The sequence below is a fragment of the Argopecten irradians genome, chromosome 12, assembly GCF_041381155.1.
Source record: "Argopecten irradians isolate NY chromosome 12, Ai_NY, whole genome shotgun sequence".
Classification (NCBI taxonomy): domain Eukaryota; kingdom Metazoa; phylum Mollusca; class Bivalvia; order Pectinida; family Pectinidae; genus Argopecten; species Argopecten irradians.
Window position 1 is genome coordinate 29856184 of NC_091145.1, and position 13483 is coordinate 29869666.

The window sequence follows — 13483 nt, forward strand, 5'->3', positions numbered from 1 at the left end:
GATGAATGTTGTAGTTTATTAACTGCTTGGAATGTCTGATTTGTGTTGTACAGTGTAAAGCATTGGTATATCTATAATAGGTATGATGGACTTTGCATTTCTGAAATAGCTCGATACTGTCAACAGTAATGATTAAATGAGCATTAAAGCAATTTCCACTTCAATATGCTATGATATCTACATTTAGATTTATTAAATATTACACTTAATTCATAGTCTACTCAGATTAAGATTTGCCAGTAGCAAGACTATTAACATTCTTCAATATTCCAGGGGTTAATATCACTGCTGTTTTATCCACCCTTATGTCATAGAGAGTGATAGTAATAACCCCTGGAGTATTGAGGATGGACTATCAAGTAAAAAGATATAACATACAAGTTAGAGTTTCTATTATATTTGTTCATATTGACTTGTACAAAAGCACATGCCTCATTTTCTTTGTATGTACTGAAAATTTCTTTTTGGTGAAATTGATCATACTCGCATAGCGTAATTCATATTAAACATTGTATTTAATCTAAAGGGAATCTTCATCCACAACCAGAGCACATTTGCTTTAAATGGGAATCATTCATTACCGTATTTCATCACAAATAAGTCCCCCACCCAGAAAAAAAAAAGGACAAAAGTGGTGGGGGGTCTTATTTGCAGACAACCTGCCTGATAACATCGATCTATTAGGCTGCCATCTTGGATTTTTTAATGTCTTGTCATTGTTGCAACAGTTATAAGTCAGACGGGTAATAGCACAATGTTCTATCATTGATAATAATAATAAAGACATATTATCAAAATTATCTACACTTGTAGAAATAATATGTCTTTTAGATGGTGAAAATACATTAATGATTCAATAGAAATGTCTCTACTTTGCAATTTTTGTACTTATAGATAGGACAAGAACTATGTAGAATGGAGTTCAAGCAACTCAATTTCATTTTATTTCATGATTAGCAGACTCCAAAAATATTCTATATTCTGATTCCTATATGTGATACACAACTTCATATACATTGATCTGGTTTCTTCTCATCATTTGCAAGCACTTCATATTGCACAAATATTTTTAATCATACTGAGGAATAAGAAATTGTGTTGCAATGTTTAGAAAAATATTTAACATGGGTAAAGTATCCCAACAAAACAGAAGACTGAATTGATAAGTTACTTAATTACTATAATTGGATGTTTTTGGATTTCATATACATACTGTGTACTTCCTGAGGTAGCTTATGATAGATTCACTTGACTTACATAGCTATATATGTTTCAGATAGGAATCAACCATTTTACAACTTTATAAATCAAAGTTAATTAGTTCATGAAATTAATCTTTCCAAATATCAAATAATGGTAGAGAGACAATATGACATGAGAAAGAATTTAGGAGAAACATGATAATTTTCACATAAATCAAGCAAAATTTCCATGCTGCTTACCAGTATATAAAGAACAAAATTCAAAGCTTCACAATAGCCATTATTGATAATGATAACCTCGAAATCCAAATAAAAAATTCACTTCCATTACTAACAGAAAGTTACCAAGAGTAAAGAAATTTTAAGCAGCAGTAAAAAATCGAGCACATAACATAGACAACAGTATATCATTTTTGACAACTGAAAATTGACACATGACTACAATATTCATTGTGAAATGCATGTAAATTTAAATATTGCACATAATTGGTGGGTTCCACAGAATACTTCCGTAACACAGGCTGCTGTAGTTTACTGTCTGAATTCTCCAGACTAGTTCAGTAACACAGGCTGCTGTAGTTTCCTGTCTGAATTCTCCAGACTACTTCCGTAACACAGGCTGCTGTAGTTTCCTAGAGCGGATAGTGGCGTCAGGATGCATTATCTGTAAGTTGTGACTCAAACCGGTCCAGTAGCCTCTTGATTTCCTTACTGATGGAAATTGTCAAGGAGCACATCATTAATCAGTTTTAGTTGATCAATTCCATTTTGTTGTCTTAAAGCCATTTAATTTTCTTGGGTAGTGAATCATGAGGTTTTATAAGACTAAGTCAAGATAAATACTTCAATAAACTGAGGAAATCATACATTTGAAATCATTCCTTCATTGTTAGGCCTACTATTACAATGAATAGAGACATTTCAATGTCCTAAACATTTTCTAGATTTAGTTGCATTTAGTTGTTAAATTCATTTAATCTTAATTCTCAATAACTTTAATCATTCCTCCACACCAATAACTTACTAAATACTTTACTAAATGGAAATTTGGAGATTTATTTGACAGTAAAGTTATCATTTGTACCCGCCGTTAACATTCTAATGCCATTACATGATTTTTTATTATCGTTAATGTTGCTTCACAATAAAAGGATACATTTGGTCCCCTAGTCGGTACACTGGCCCCATGTTGTTATTGAGCTCCTCACACTTAGCCATCAGGGCATACATTGACTGAGGAAAGATTAATTAAGGATACAGTATATCAAACAATTCAAAACATTGACTGAATAAGTAACAAATAAATATACACTAAACAAATAAGTAATATCGTTATATAAATATCAGAAAGTTTACTACCTCAATTGCAACTTCTATTTTTGAAAACATGAAACATAGCTCCTCAGGGCAGTGGCAGAAAGTGTCAATCACAAAATAAAACAGACTTTGACATGGATTCTTTGAAATTTTCCCAGATTATCTCCCTTGATACCAGATTATCTCTCTCGTCCCCATGATTGATTTATTGATTTTTTATTATTTTTTTTGTTAAATGCAGAGATATCTGCTCTTGTAAACATTAAAAGTGTTAACTTATCAAGCAAGATTCAGTTACTTTAATGTATAAGTTTCTTAAAGCAATGTCATTTTATGAGAAAGCCACAAGAAACTGCTTTACAAATAAATAATATTGAATTTCATACTATGTATTAATGACATTGATTGAATAGCTAATATATCTGACTTAGGTTTATAGATACATCTGACTTTTACCTTTATACTGCTGTCCACAGAGTCACAGGTAACATCCACAGAGGTTTTATAGGCATCCAGACAGCCTACAGTTATGGCAGACATCTTAAATAAAATATATAATATGGTTTAACTTGCACAACTATACACAGAGTATCAGTGATGAGACGAAGATGAGCCTCTATCTAGCATAATTTATCTTAAAATGTTATATCTATACCACAATCAATGTTCGATCTAATATAAGCCTCAATGTCTCCCAACTTCATATTGACCTACAATCCTGAATTTTGCCGAAGTTTGATTGGTTCCCGTCTTCCTTTTCTGGCCTTGACCTATACCTCTACCTTATATATGTAAATTAGACATTAGATTGCCAATCATAAGACTAACAAGTCTATAATAGATCCCAGATTGTGTATCATAAGGCCCACACTAACTTCCTTCCCTCTTTGACCTTGACCTAAATGTAGGCCTATTACCTTATGCAAATTAGACTTGAGGTTGCCTATCACATGAAGTCATTATCATCCCTCTCTGACCTTAACCTAAGGTCTTCACCTTATGTAAATTAAATAGACCTGAGGTTGACTTCCCTATCTGACTAACCAATGGCTTCTATCTGATGGAAATTGACCTAAGGTTGCCCATCAAAAGGTCCATACATGCAACCACTATCATCCCTCTCTGACCTTGACCTAAGGTCTCTATCTTACATATGTAAATTAGTTATGAGGTTGTCTTTCCTATCTGACCTTGATCTAAGTTCTCTACCTTCTGTAAATTAGACCTGAAGTCATCCATCATAATGTCCACTCTATCTTCCCTCTCTGACCTTGATGTAATTTAGACCTGAGATTACCATCATTAAGATCCACATTATCTTCCTTCTCTGACCTTGATGTAATTTAGACCTGAGATTACCATCATAAGATCCACATTATCTTCCTTCTCTGACCTTGATGTAATTTAGACCTGAGATTACCATCATAAGATCCACTCTATCTTCCCTCTTTGATCTTGACCTTTACCCCTACCTTATGTAAATTAGACCTGAGGTTGCCCATCATCAGATCCACACTATCGGCCACTCTTCTGGCGTGTGCCTCCAGCTCCATTATGGCGTTGGCGTCAATTGGAGGAATGTCATCAGGACTTTGTTGCATCAGACTGCTTGTGGCCATCGCAGATGATGAACTGGACATACTGTTTACACTGGATATACTCCTAAGGCTGGACGTCCTGCTACTTAAACCGCTGGAATCTACAAAATACAGGTAATATAATCATAATTATTTCTTTTTTTTTTCAGGTTCTATTTTCCAATATATAGGTAATTATCAATGATTTTGAGAAATTTAGTAATCACAATTAAATACAGGTAATCTACAATATTTATAATTCCAGGTAATATGTAACAATATTTAATTCAAGACAATGCAGGACTACAATATTTATAGATTCCAAGTCACTACTTTTATTCAAGTGATTTAGATTCCAAGAAAATGCAGACTACAATATTTATAGATAATGCAAGAATGCAGGCACTACAATATTTATAGATTCCAAGACAATGCAGACTACAATATTTATAGATTCCAAGACAATGCAGACTAACAATATTTATAGATTCCAAGACAATGCAGCACTACAATATTTATAGATTCCAAGACAATGCAGGACTACAATATTTAACGATTCCAAGACAATGCAGGACTACAATATTTATAGATTCCAAGACAATGCAGCACTACAATATTTATAGATTCCAAGACAATGCAGGACTACAATATTTATAGATTCCAAGACAATGCAGGACTACAAATATTTATAGATTCCAAGACAATGCAGCACTACAATATTTATAGATTCCAAGACAATGCAGGACTACAATATTTATAGATTCCAAGACAATGCAGGACTACAATATTTATAGATTCCAAGACAATGCACACACTACAACAATATTTATAGATTCCAAGACAATGCAGGACTACAATATTTTAGATTCCAACATGCACTACAATTAGATTCCAAGACAATGCAGACTACAATATTTATAGATTCCAAGACCAATGCAGCACTACAATATTTATAGATTCCAAGACAATGCAGGCACTACAATATTTATAGATTCCAAGACAATGCAGGACTACAATATTTATAGATTCCAAGACAATGCAGACTACAATATTATAGATTCCAAGACAATGCAGCACTACAATATTTATAGATTCCAAGACAATGCAGCACTACAATATTTATAGATTCCAAGACAATGCAGGACTACAAAATTTATAGATTCCAAGACAATGCAGCACTACAATATTTATAGATTCCAAGACAATGCAGGACTACAATATTTATAGATTCCAAGACAATGCAGGACTACAATATTTATAGATTCCAAGATGAAAATAGATGATTTCAGCAAAATACTGATAAAAGAATACAGATTCTCACTGAAGTCAGTGAAATATTGAATTCAAATTAATTATTGCTTTTCCTCACTGATCACCTGTTTTTGTTAATGGACTACTCCTTCTAATTTTCTCTTGTAAATCGTCAGCTATAAACTCAATCATTTCTCCTTTTCTCACTATGGTTCCTTGAGGCATACTCTTAGAAAGCATTGTCTCTTCGATATTTTCAAATTCTGGGTCCTTTTTGACCATGATTTCTTCAGTAGTACTAGCCGACCTGCAGCTTCTCCATTCGGTTATAACGTTAGTGCCATTATTGATATACGAGGCCAGTTCTGTTTGTCCGTCACTTTTACTTCTCTTTCTCTCATACTGCTGCAGTGGCCTCGGTAGACACAGACTATCAGGTCGTGTGATACTAGACTCTGAGTCACCAGAATGTTTATCAGTAGGCTGTTCACCACTATCACAAAGCTCCAGCGTGCTGACACTTTCGCTGTTACTTACACCCTCCAATGTAACATCAGAACTTGTACTGTGTCTGTTTTTCCGCCTGTCTTCTTCATCACATTCTGTCTTTACTTGATCACATGAGAGTGAATTCATAGCACTTGTTAGGGTTCCTCCCTGATCAGCATCATTTGCGATATCCTCCATTATTGTGCGTATAGTCTTTCACTTTCTATACTTCATTACTATTAATCTGCAATCTGTATGTATAACTGTTCCGTTGTTTCCGTCAAATGTCTTTTGGATCAGTCTCTAAAGATTGTCCTATAAAATAGAAAGTAAAGAAAATCTTTTTATATTAAAAGCTGTATTTTAATACTTAAATTTGTCTAATTTTGCATTTATTTAATACGAGTCATCCTAATTGACTCAAAGAAAGCTTAAAGGCCCACTACCTTGCAGGAGTGAAATTTAAAGGTTTCTTAAAAGCATAATTAACATAAGAGAATAAATATCAATGACCTTAGGTAAGATAACAACAACAAACATATGCAAGATTTCCTATGTATGATATAATAACTGTGGAGATTAATTTCACTGTTTTGCCATCTGGCATAGTGATAGTCAACTATTGCTCTGTATTTAGGATGATGGCAGGAATCATAAGACAACCCAGGTTATGAAAAATAACATTTCATTTATCTCAATTAATTGTTTCAGATGATGATGATGAGTGTAGTAATAACTGTTAGTTAATAACTTTTGAGACTCTACAAAATTGTCAATTTCGTTTTACATTCCCATTTTAAAAATGAAAAGCCGAAAGGTAGTGGGCCTTTCAAAGCCATTAAAAAATATATTGTAGTCATTCAACGTTGGTGAATTTGAACCCTGTGGTCTAATCTGTAGGTGGTTAAAAGCAACAGAAAGATACTGGTAGTCCTTACAGTGTATCAGATGCAGAATCTGAAGCAATTGTCAATAAGTTATTCTTTATTTGTGTTATAATTTGAGACATTTGAACAATGGTGCATGGAGAGAAGTGTAGCGATATTGGACTGAGTCAATCATCGATGACCAGGTAGCTCAGCGTTGAAAGTATTCAGCAAGTGTTCAGAGGTCCCAGGTTCTAATTCCAGTGGTGGTATTAGGATCTTGTATGTCTACAAAAGCGAAGACTTGACAAAGGTAGGAGAAGTGTAGTTGGATTGGTCTGGATTGATCATCGCCATTCATCGGTGACCAGATACTGTAGCTCAGCGGTAGAGCGTTTGGCTAGTGTTCGGAGGTCCCAGGTTCGAATCCCGGTCTGGCTGCTACATTTTCTCATGTTACTTTGTTTGTTTGTTTGATTTATTAACGTCCTATTAACAGCTATGTTCATGTAAGGACGGCCACCCATGTATGCGGCATGTTGCCTGTATGTTGTGCGACGTGCATGTTTTGGGAGACTGCGTTATATTCATGTTGTGTCTTCTTGTATAGTGGAACTGCAGTTGCCCTTTTTATAGTACTTTATTACTGAAGCATGCTGCCGAAGACACCAAGCAACACACCCCACCCGGTCACATTATACTGACAACGGGGCGAACCAGTCGTCCCACTCCCTGTATGCTGAGCGCTAAGCAGGAGCAGTAACTACCACTTTTATAGACTTTGTTGTGTCTCGGCCAGGGGACAGAACCCAGAGCCTTCCTCACAGGGGCGAACGCTCAACTCAAGGCCAAAAGTGAGGCAGTGCCAAGGGAGGCATTAGGAAAGATAAAGTCAGTTAGGAAGAAGAGAAAAGATAAGATCCTAAATTTAGTAGCCTTTTACGATCATGCAATAGGGGCAGCAGGTACTATTCTAATGCCCTACCTGCAGGGCAGTCTCTCATGTTACAGAAGTATATTACATTACATATGTACAGCATATAGCCAGATATAAATATTTTCTATATCACTGACATTTCATAACAATGTAAACAAATCGAAGTAGGCCTATAGGTAGATATACCTTCTATGTAGCCTAATACGGATAGCCAATTTCACTGCTACAAAAATGTAGCACCTACCGTCAGTAGTGGCTAAAGTTACGATAATCCAATAATATAGAGAAACTTCTGATGGACAATAGACACGACGTAATGATCAAAAGTGTTTCGTCGTGTTATACCTCTAACATTGTTGGAGTAAAGTTACTATTGCTACTGCAGTAGGCCCAACGTTAGGCTAGTCCACAACACATAAGCGGGTCATCGTGTGAAATACTTACCGCTTGTGAAAGTTCTACGGGCGATTATATTTGTCTTTCATATAATCATCATGTTTACATCCCCCTGATACTATTTTAATGACCGAATGTTTGAGTGAGCAACACTTATTCAAAATTTTGTCAAATGTCAACATCAATCCTTCATCCCCAATATCTCTTCTAGGTCGTGTGAGCGCTTGATGTTTCAACACAGTTACGCCTCCTTTCGGCAAACGTTTATATGATTCTGATTACAACTCCATCCGACCCATGTGGGAATTAATGCAGTGATTAGGTAGGCACATGTGAAATGAATCTGATGACAACTTTATTTGAATTGTTTGATTTATCATTCATCACAATATAATTAAAGGCTGCATATCCGCTGTTAAAAAATCTTGTTTCGTGACAGATTTTTCTCCAGATATGGTCATATGTATATTGTTTCACTCTGTCAGTTACATGTCAGACTACATGTACATGTATTTTATCCCTTTCACTTTCATTTTCAATATCTTCGGCAGACCTATCGGTATTTTCATAAACATAAGGCACAGTGGTCTGTCCTTCTGAGAATAGGGGGCCTAATATTAGCTGCCTAAATATTTAGCCATGTATAATAAAAGCTGCAGCTGTTTCCACATTGTGCAATAATGTTTATATTAAAGTGTACACGGAACGGAAAATAGTATTTAGATATGTTATTCTGTTTGATCTCCTGACAAGAATGTTGAAAACCGCATCAAAATCGGCCGCTTCAGTACCGAGATACAGCCCTCTTAAGTGCTCGATTTTTACCTGTATATCGACTGCTAATCAGGGAATCGGCCGCTCACGCTGATTTGAGGAATAACCGGATGTGACGTCACGAGGACAACGGCAGTGAGGTGTTTGGTAGTGGGGTTATATCAAAAAGGGGGACATATATGTATTCCTGAAATGGGGTTACGAGAATTTTACAAATATATATACAGTATACAGTTATGTTGACGATTTAATTATATATATATATAATAGGAAATATTACATCTGAAATCAGGCTAAATACATATGTAGATAAGCGGAAACATGTATACGTTATTTATGTTTCTGGTACATTTAACTAGAGATCTTATCTCTGTTTTAACAACTTTCTAAATTATCAAACCTCGGGAATATTCCATTTTCATAATGTGATCTAAAAATGCACGAATTAGAAAAATGATGGTTATATAATTATTCATTTGAATATGTTTCTGTATAAATAAAAATTCTCTCTAGGCCTATGGATTTCAACAGAATTATATATGTATGTATGTTTCTGATTTCAAGAACCAAAATAACGAAAAGAAAATGTTTTAAATGTATTTCATAGTTCAATACACGTAGATATCATAGACATAAATTAGGAGGGGAGTAAAAAATAGATATCCGAAATCTACTATCAGAAATATCAAAATTCTGACATTGAGCATTATATTTGCATTGTTCTTTCTCGACATGCCATTTGTAGATAATTTTGTAGTTTTTGTTATAAAAATACATTTACGTGTAACCAGAACGTATAAACAAGACAAATGTATAATGAGTCTTTCTGAAATATATACTGTACATCTAGTAATTGATACACTTGTTATATGTTATGTTAGAACGGTATATTTTACTGTAAACCAGGGATTATTAAGTGTAAACAAATATTACATTATACAACAATTACATGATGGTCCATCGCTAACTTACTTTTGACACCTGACGCGAGCTAATCAACAAAGCGTGACAGGTCACTAAACACCTTTCTTACGTAATCTGTTTAGCCCCCTCATTAGTCTCGGTTGACCACGCGGTTTAGTTACTGCAGTATACAGGTATAGAGATTAACGCAGCACGACATTGGCTATTCGGAATGACAGTTCTGTTTTTGTTCTGTATTTGATATCTGCTTCTTGGATTAGACTTATCACATAGACATCTTCAGTCTCATTGTTTTCGTCTGACCCGTGCATGATTTATTTTTCAATTAAAGACACTAATGAATGAACTTGAGCGAAATATCAACAAGTCATCAAGTGTACTGTATTATATGTAAGCTGAATATATTTCGTCAAAAAACAAATAGATCGATTTCAGATGTAGATGCATTTACATATATGCAAAAAATTCTGTTTGGAATCATAACTTAATCGTATGGGCAGGTTTTATAAAAAAAAAAAAGTCAGAAATCTGTTAAGCGGGGTTGACCAGTAGACATTCAAAGACCCGAGTCGGGCTTTGGATAACATAATCAAGAATCTTTGATATAATATTCACATATACAACGTACGTGGATTATTATGAACATTTTATTGTGTAAAATTATGCAGTAATTGCGTAGAGATGTTCATTTATCTAAGACAGGTACACATCAATATACATGTATGCATGGCATAAATCCCTGTTTTCAAGCGTTTTTCAAACTCATATCTGTGATTAAGGATAATATTAAATAGGTATCGGACATGAACACAGGTATTTGTGTCTTCAAAATTGATATTTACAAACAGATAGTTTATATTAGATGGCAGACACCAAAAATCGTCTCTCTATCTTATGCGAGTAGAATAGGTCCCGTTGTCCTCGTGACGTCACAGGTCAGGGGTCCCGAATCGGGGTCAATGGCTTGGGGCTTCAGGTGTGTTTTAGAGAAAAGTCGCATTATCTCTAATACCGTAATCGCTATGAAACTCGTACTTTCTCCATTCTAAATTTTATCCAAAGACACATTTATCAAGCTTTATATACCAAACCATTCCGTGTACACTTTAAAATCAGTGCTGAGGTATGATTTTTTTTATCTTTTGATGTAACATTAATGAAATGATATGATAATTTTCAATTGTTATAGACTTAATTACCTTTCTTTCTTTGAGGTCAAAGGTATGGGTAAAAATGCAAAATTAAAGTCCAAGACAAAAACTGAAACCGCATCTTTAAAAGCAAAACAGGTGGACAAAATTGAAATTGCTGAAGATGTAACTTCATCAAGAAGCAGTGATAAGAAATGTCTGTTGGAGGATAAAGGAAAAAGAAACACCACACCACGTTCTCAAACAAAGAAAAGAAAGGCTTTGCATCAGGAATCACCTGCAAAGATGCAGAGACTTGGAGAACAGTCACCAGGGTTAAATGTCATCTCCCCAAGGTCTAAAACAGAATCACCAGAATCTGAAGTGGAAGATTATCAATTCCAATCTGAAGGTGCTAGCAATTTGGATGAAGAGTTTGATACATCAATGGATTTCACAAGAGCCGATTCTGTTGTTGAATTTCACTTCAAAAGGTAGATGTGTTTGGCAGTCTGAACTTATTATAGTGAAAAACATGTGTGTATAATGAACATCTTATTGTACATGTATCTATTTGATTATCTTTAATATTCCAGGGATTACTATCAATGTCGTAATATCCACCCCTGGAATATGTCATAGACAAACTGAAGGCTCTCAAGTGCGAACAGATGAGTAGGTAGTTTGGTCCTTTAATCTTCAAAGGAAATCTGTGCAGACCTGTGATTGCATGGTCAGTTTTTTCTCCTGAAATGCCTTCAGTTTTGTTATGACATATTCCAGGGGTGGATATAACGACACTGTCAAGATAGTAACTCCTGGAGTATTGAGGATAGTATTTGATATACTCATTGAGTCTTGATAGAAAATTTCAGGAAAAAAAAACTTTTATGTTACCACGAAAATCCAGGATTTGATGAAGTCTTTGTATGTATAAATTTGTATTTCAAATAAGAATTTGTTGACCTGGTTTTATATACCTTATTTTTTATATTCTTAATTTGTCTTCGCCCTTTTATAGGTTTGTTGATGTTGATGGTGGTCGACTTCTGATCCTCGAAGGAGAACAAGCTGTTCCCATCACTGGACTGTGTAATATGTCTGTACTGTGTGGTTCTGCTGAGGTATTCGGCTACCGTTGTAATTCCAGCAAGAAACCAGTCAAACTTTGTTCCGCTGTATGTAACAGTCTGTTGAAAATCAAGTGCCTGAGTGTGGAAACAAAGTCAGACCCTGTTCGTTCTATATATGCCAAATACAAACTTCCACGAGATGTTTTAGTTGATTTACCATTAATAGATGTTGCAGTTGTAAAACTTGAAAGGCTTCATGCTCCCCATATAGATTACCTGCTCACCCTTAACACCTTTAAGCAGCTGTTTTGTGGCCTAGAGGATAAGTCATGTGGAAGATTTTCCATCGAAACAAAACAGAGTAAGAAACTACCGCAGCTAGAATTTGGTCAGGACTACTACTTTGTGCTGGACAAATGGAGTGATCATCTCTCTATAGGTAATATATTATTATAGATATTACCATTTTATATGATACCAAACCTGAAAATTAATCTTTAATAGATATTACCATTTTATATGATACCAAACCTGAAAATTAATCTTTAAAATGACACAATTTGTTAATTTATGCAGTAAGTGGTTGATTGTACCCAGACGCAGTATATAATGAAATACATGTCATCATGATCAACAGAGTACCGTTTTGACAGGAAATTCAAATCTAAACCTTTAGATTAACAACACATGATATTTATGAATCATTGTGTTAAAGTAATTAGATAATACCTGTATCTCAGATTTATGACTTGTGCCATATCTAAAGTACATATATATAGACGAATGCAAGTTTCAAAATTACAACAATGTAAATAAACCTACATTGATTAACTAATTAGAGACTCATCTAAAATTGATTAACTAGAACATCTAGATATCTGTTTTACCATATTTGCATAATTTTTTTTTTAAATGTTCTTTAAAGACATCACTGCATTATGTTATAATAACATAACACATTGTTATTTATCTTTTATTTTTTAAAAGACCCAGCATCTATAATAATAACATGTGGTGGAAAAGATCAAGGGAAATCAACTCTGACCCGGTTTTTACTCAACTCAACATTGAATGTGTAAGTAAAAAGAGGACATTTGTTAATATGTATGTTGGGTGGAATAACATTTCAATTCAATTTCAATATCAATATGTATGGATCAAACTGAAAATGACCATACTAAACATACAAATGACCATATATAATATATACATGTACACAAATTAAACAAACATTTGTATATACCGTATTCATCCAATAAGCGCCTTCATCTTTAATTTGTAAGCGCCGCCTATATTTCTGGGGCATACAGTTGTAAAATTGATAAAAAAAATGCAAGTAAACAAGACAGTGAAAGGAAGTATATGAGCAACAATACATATATCACAGACGCATACATAATTAATTGAGTTAGACTTAGCTCAAGTCATATTAGTTAAAACATGAGCAAAATAATAGAAACCAGAACGTACCCTCCACGAGCCCCATATGCATATTTGATGATAATCTAAATACTCGTTTGTTTGACGGATAGTTACCGATAGTTTAT

At 34.4% G+C, this 13483-nt stretch overlaps 2 protein-coding genes across 2 annotated transcripts; one reads left to right on the forward strand and one right to left on the reverse strand.

The window, feature by feature from the left end:
* Nucleotide 1: 1 nt before the first annotated feature.
* LOC138336896 (uncharacterized protein DDB_G0284127-like) lies at nt 2-8248 on the reverse strand. The gene is made up of 6 exons (XM_069286512.1): nt 8084-8248; nt 5473-6151; nt 3992-4218; nt 2976-3059; nt 2359-2435; nt 2-1913 (listed from the first exon to the last, which is right to left on the reverse strand). Exons 2-6 carry the CDS (start codon nt 6032-6034, stop codon nt 1853-1855), a joined length of 1011 nt encoding a protein of 336 aa, XP_069142613.1. The 5' UTR covers nt 6035-6151; nt 8084-8248; the 3' UTR covers nt 2-1852.
* A 71-nt stretch (nt 8249-8319) lies between these two features.
* On the forward strand, nt 8320-13015 carry LOC138305046 (polynucleotide 5'-hydroxyl-kinase NOL9-like). Its single transcript, XM_069245452.1, has 4 exons — nt 8320-8357; nt 10948-11357; nt 11885-12375; nt 12924-13015. The coding sequence occupies exons 2-4, from the start codon at nt 10957-10959 to the stop codon at nt 13013-13015; spliced, it is 984 nt and encodes a 327-aa protein (XP_069101553.1). The 5' UTR covers nt 8320-8357; nt 10948-10956.
* The last annotated feature ends 468 nt before the right edge of the window (nt 13016-13483 follow it).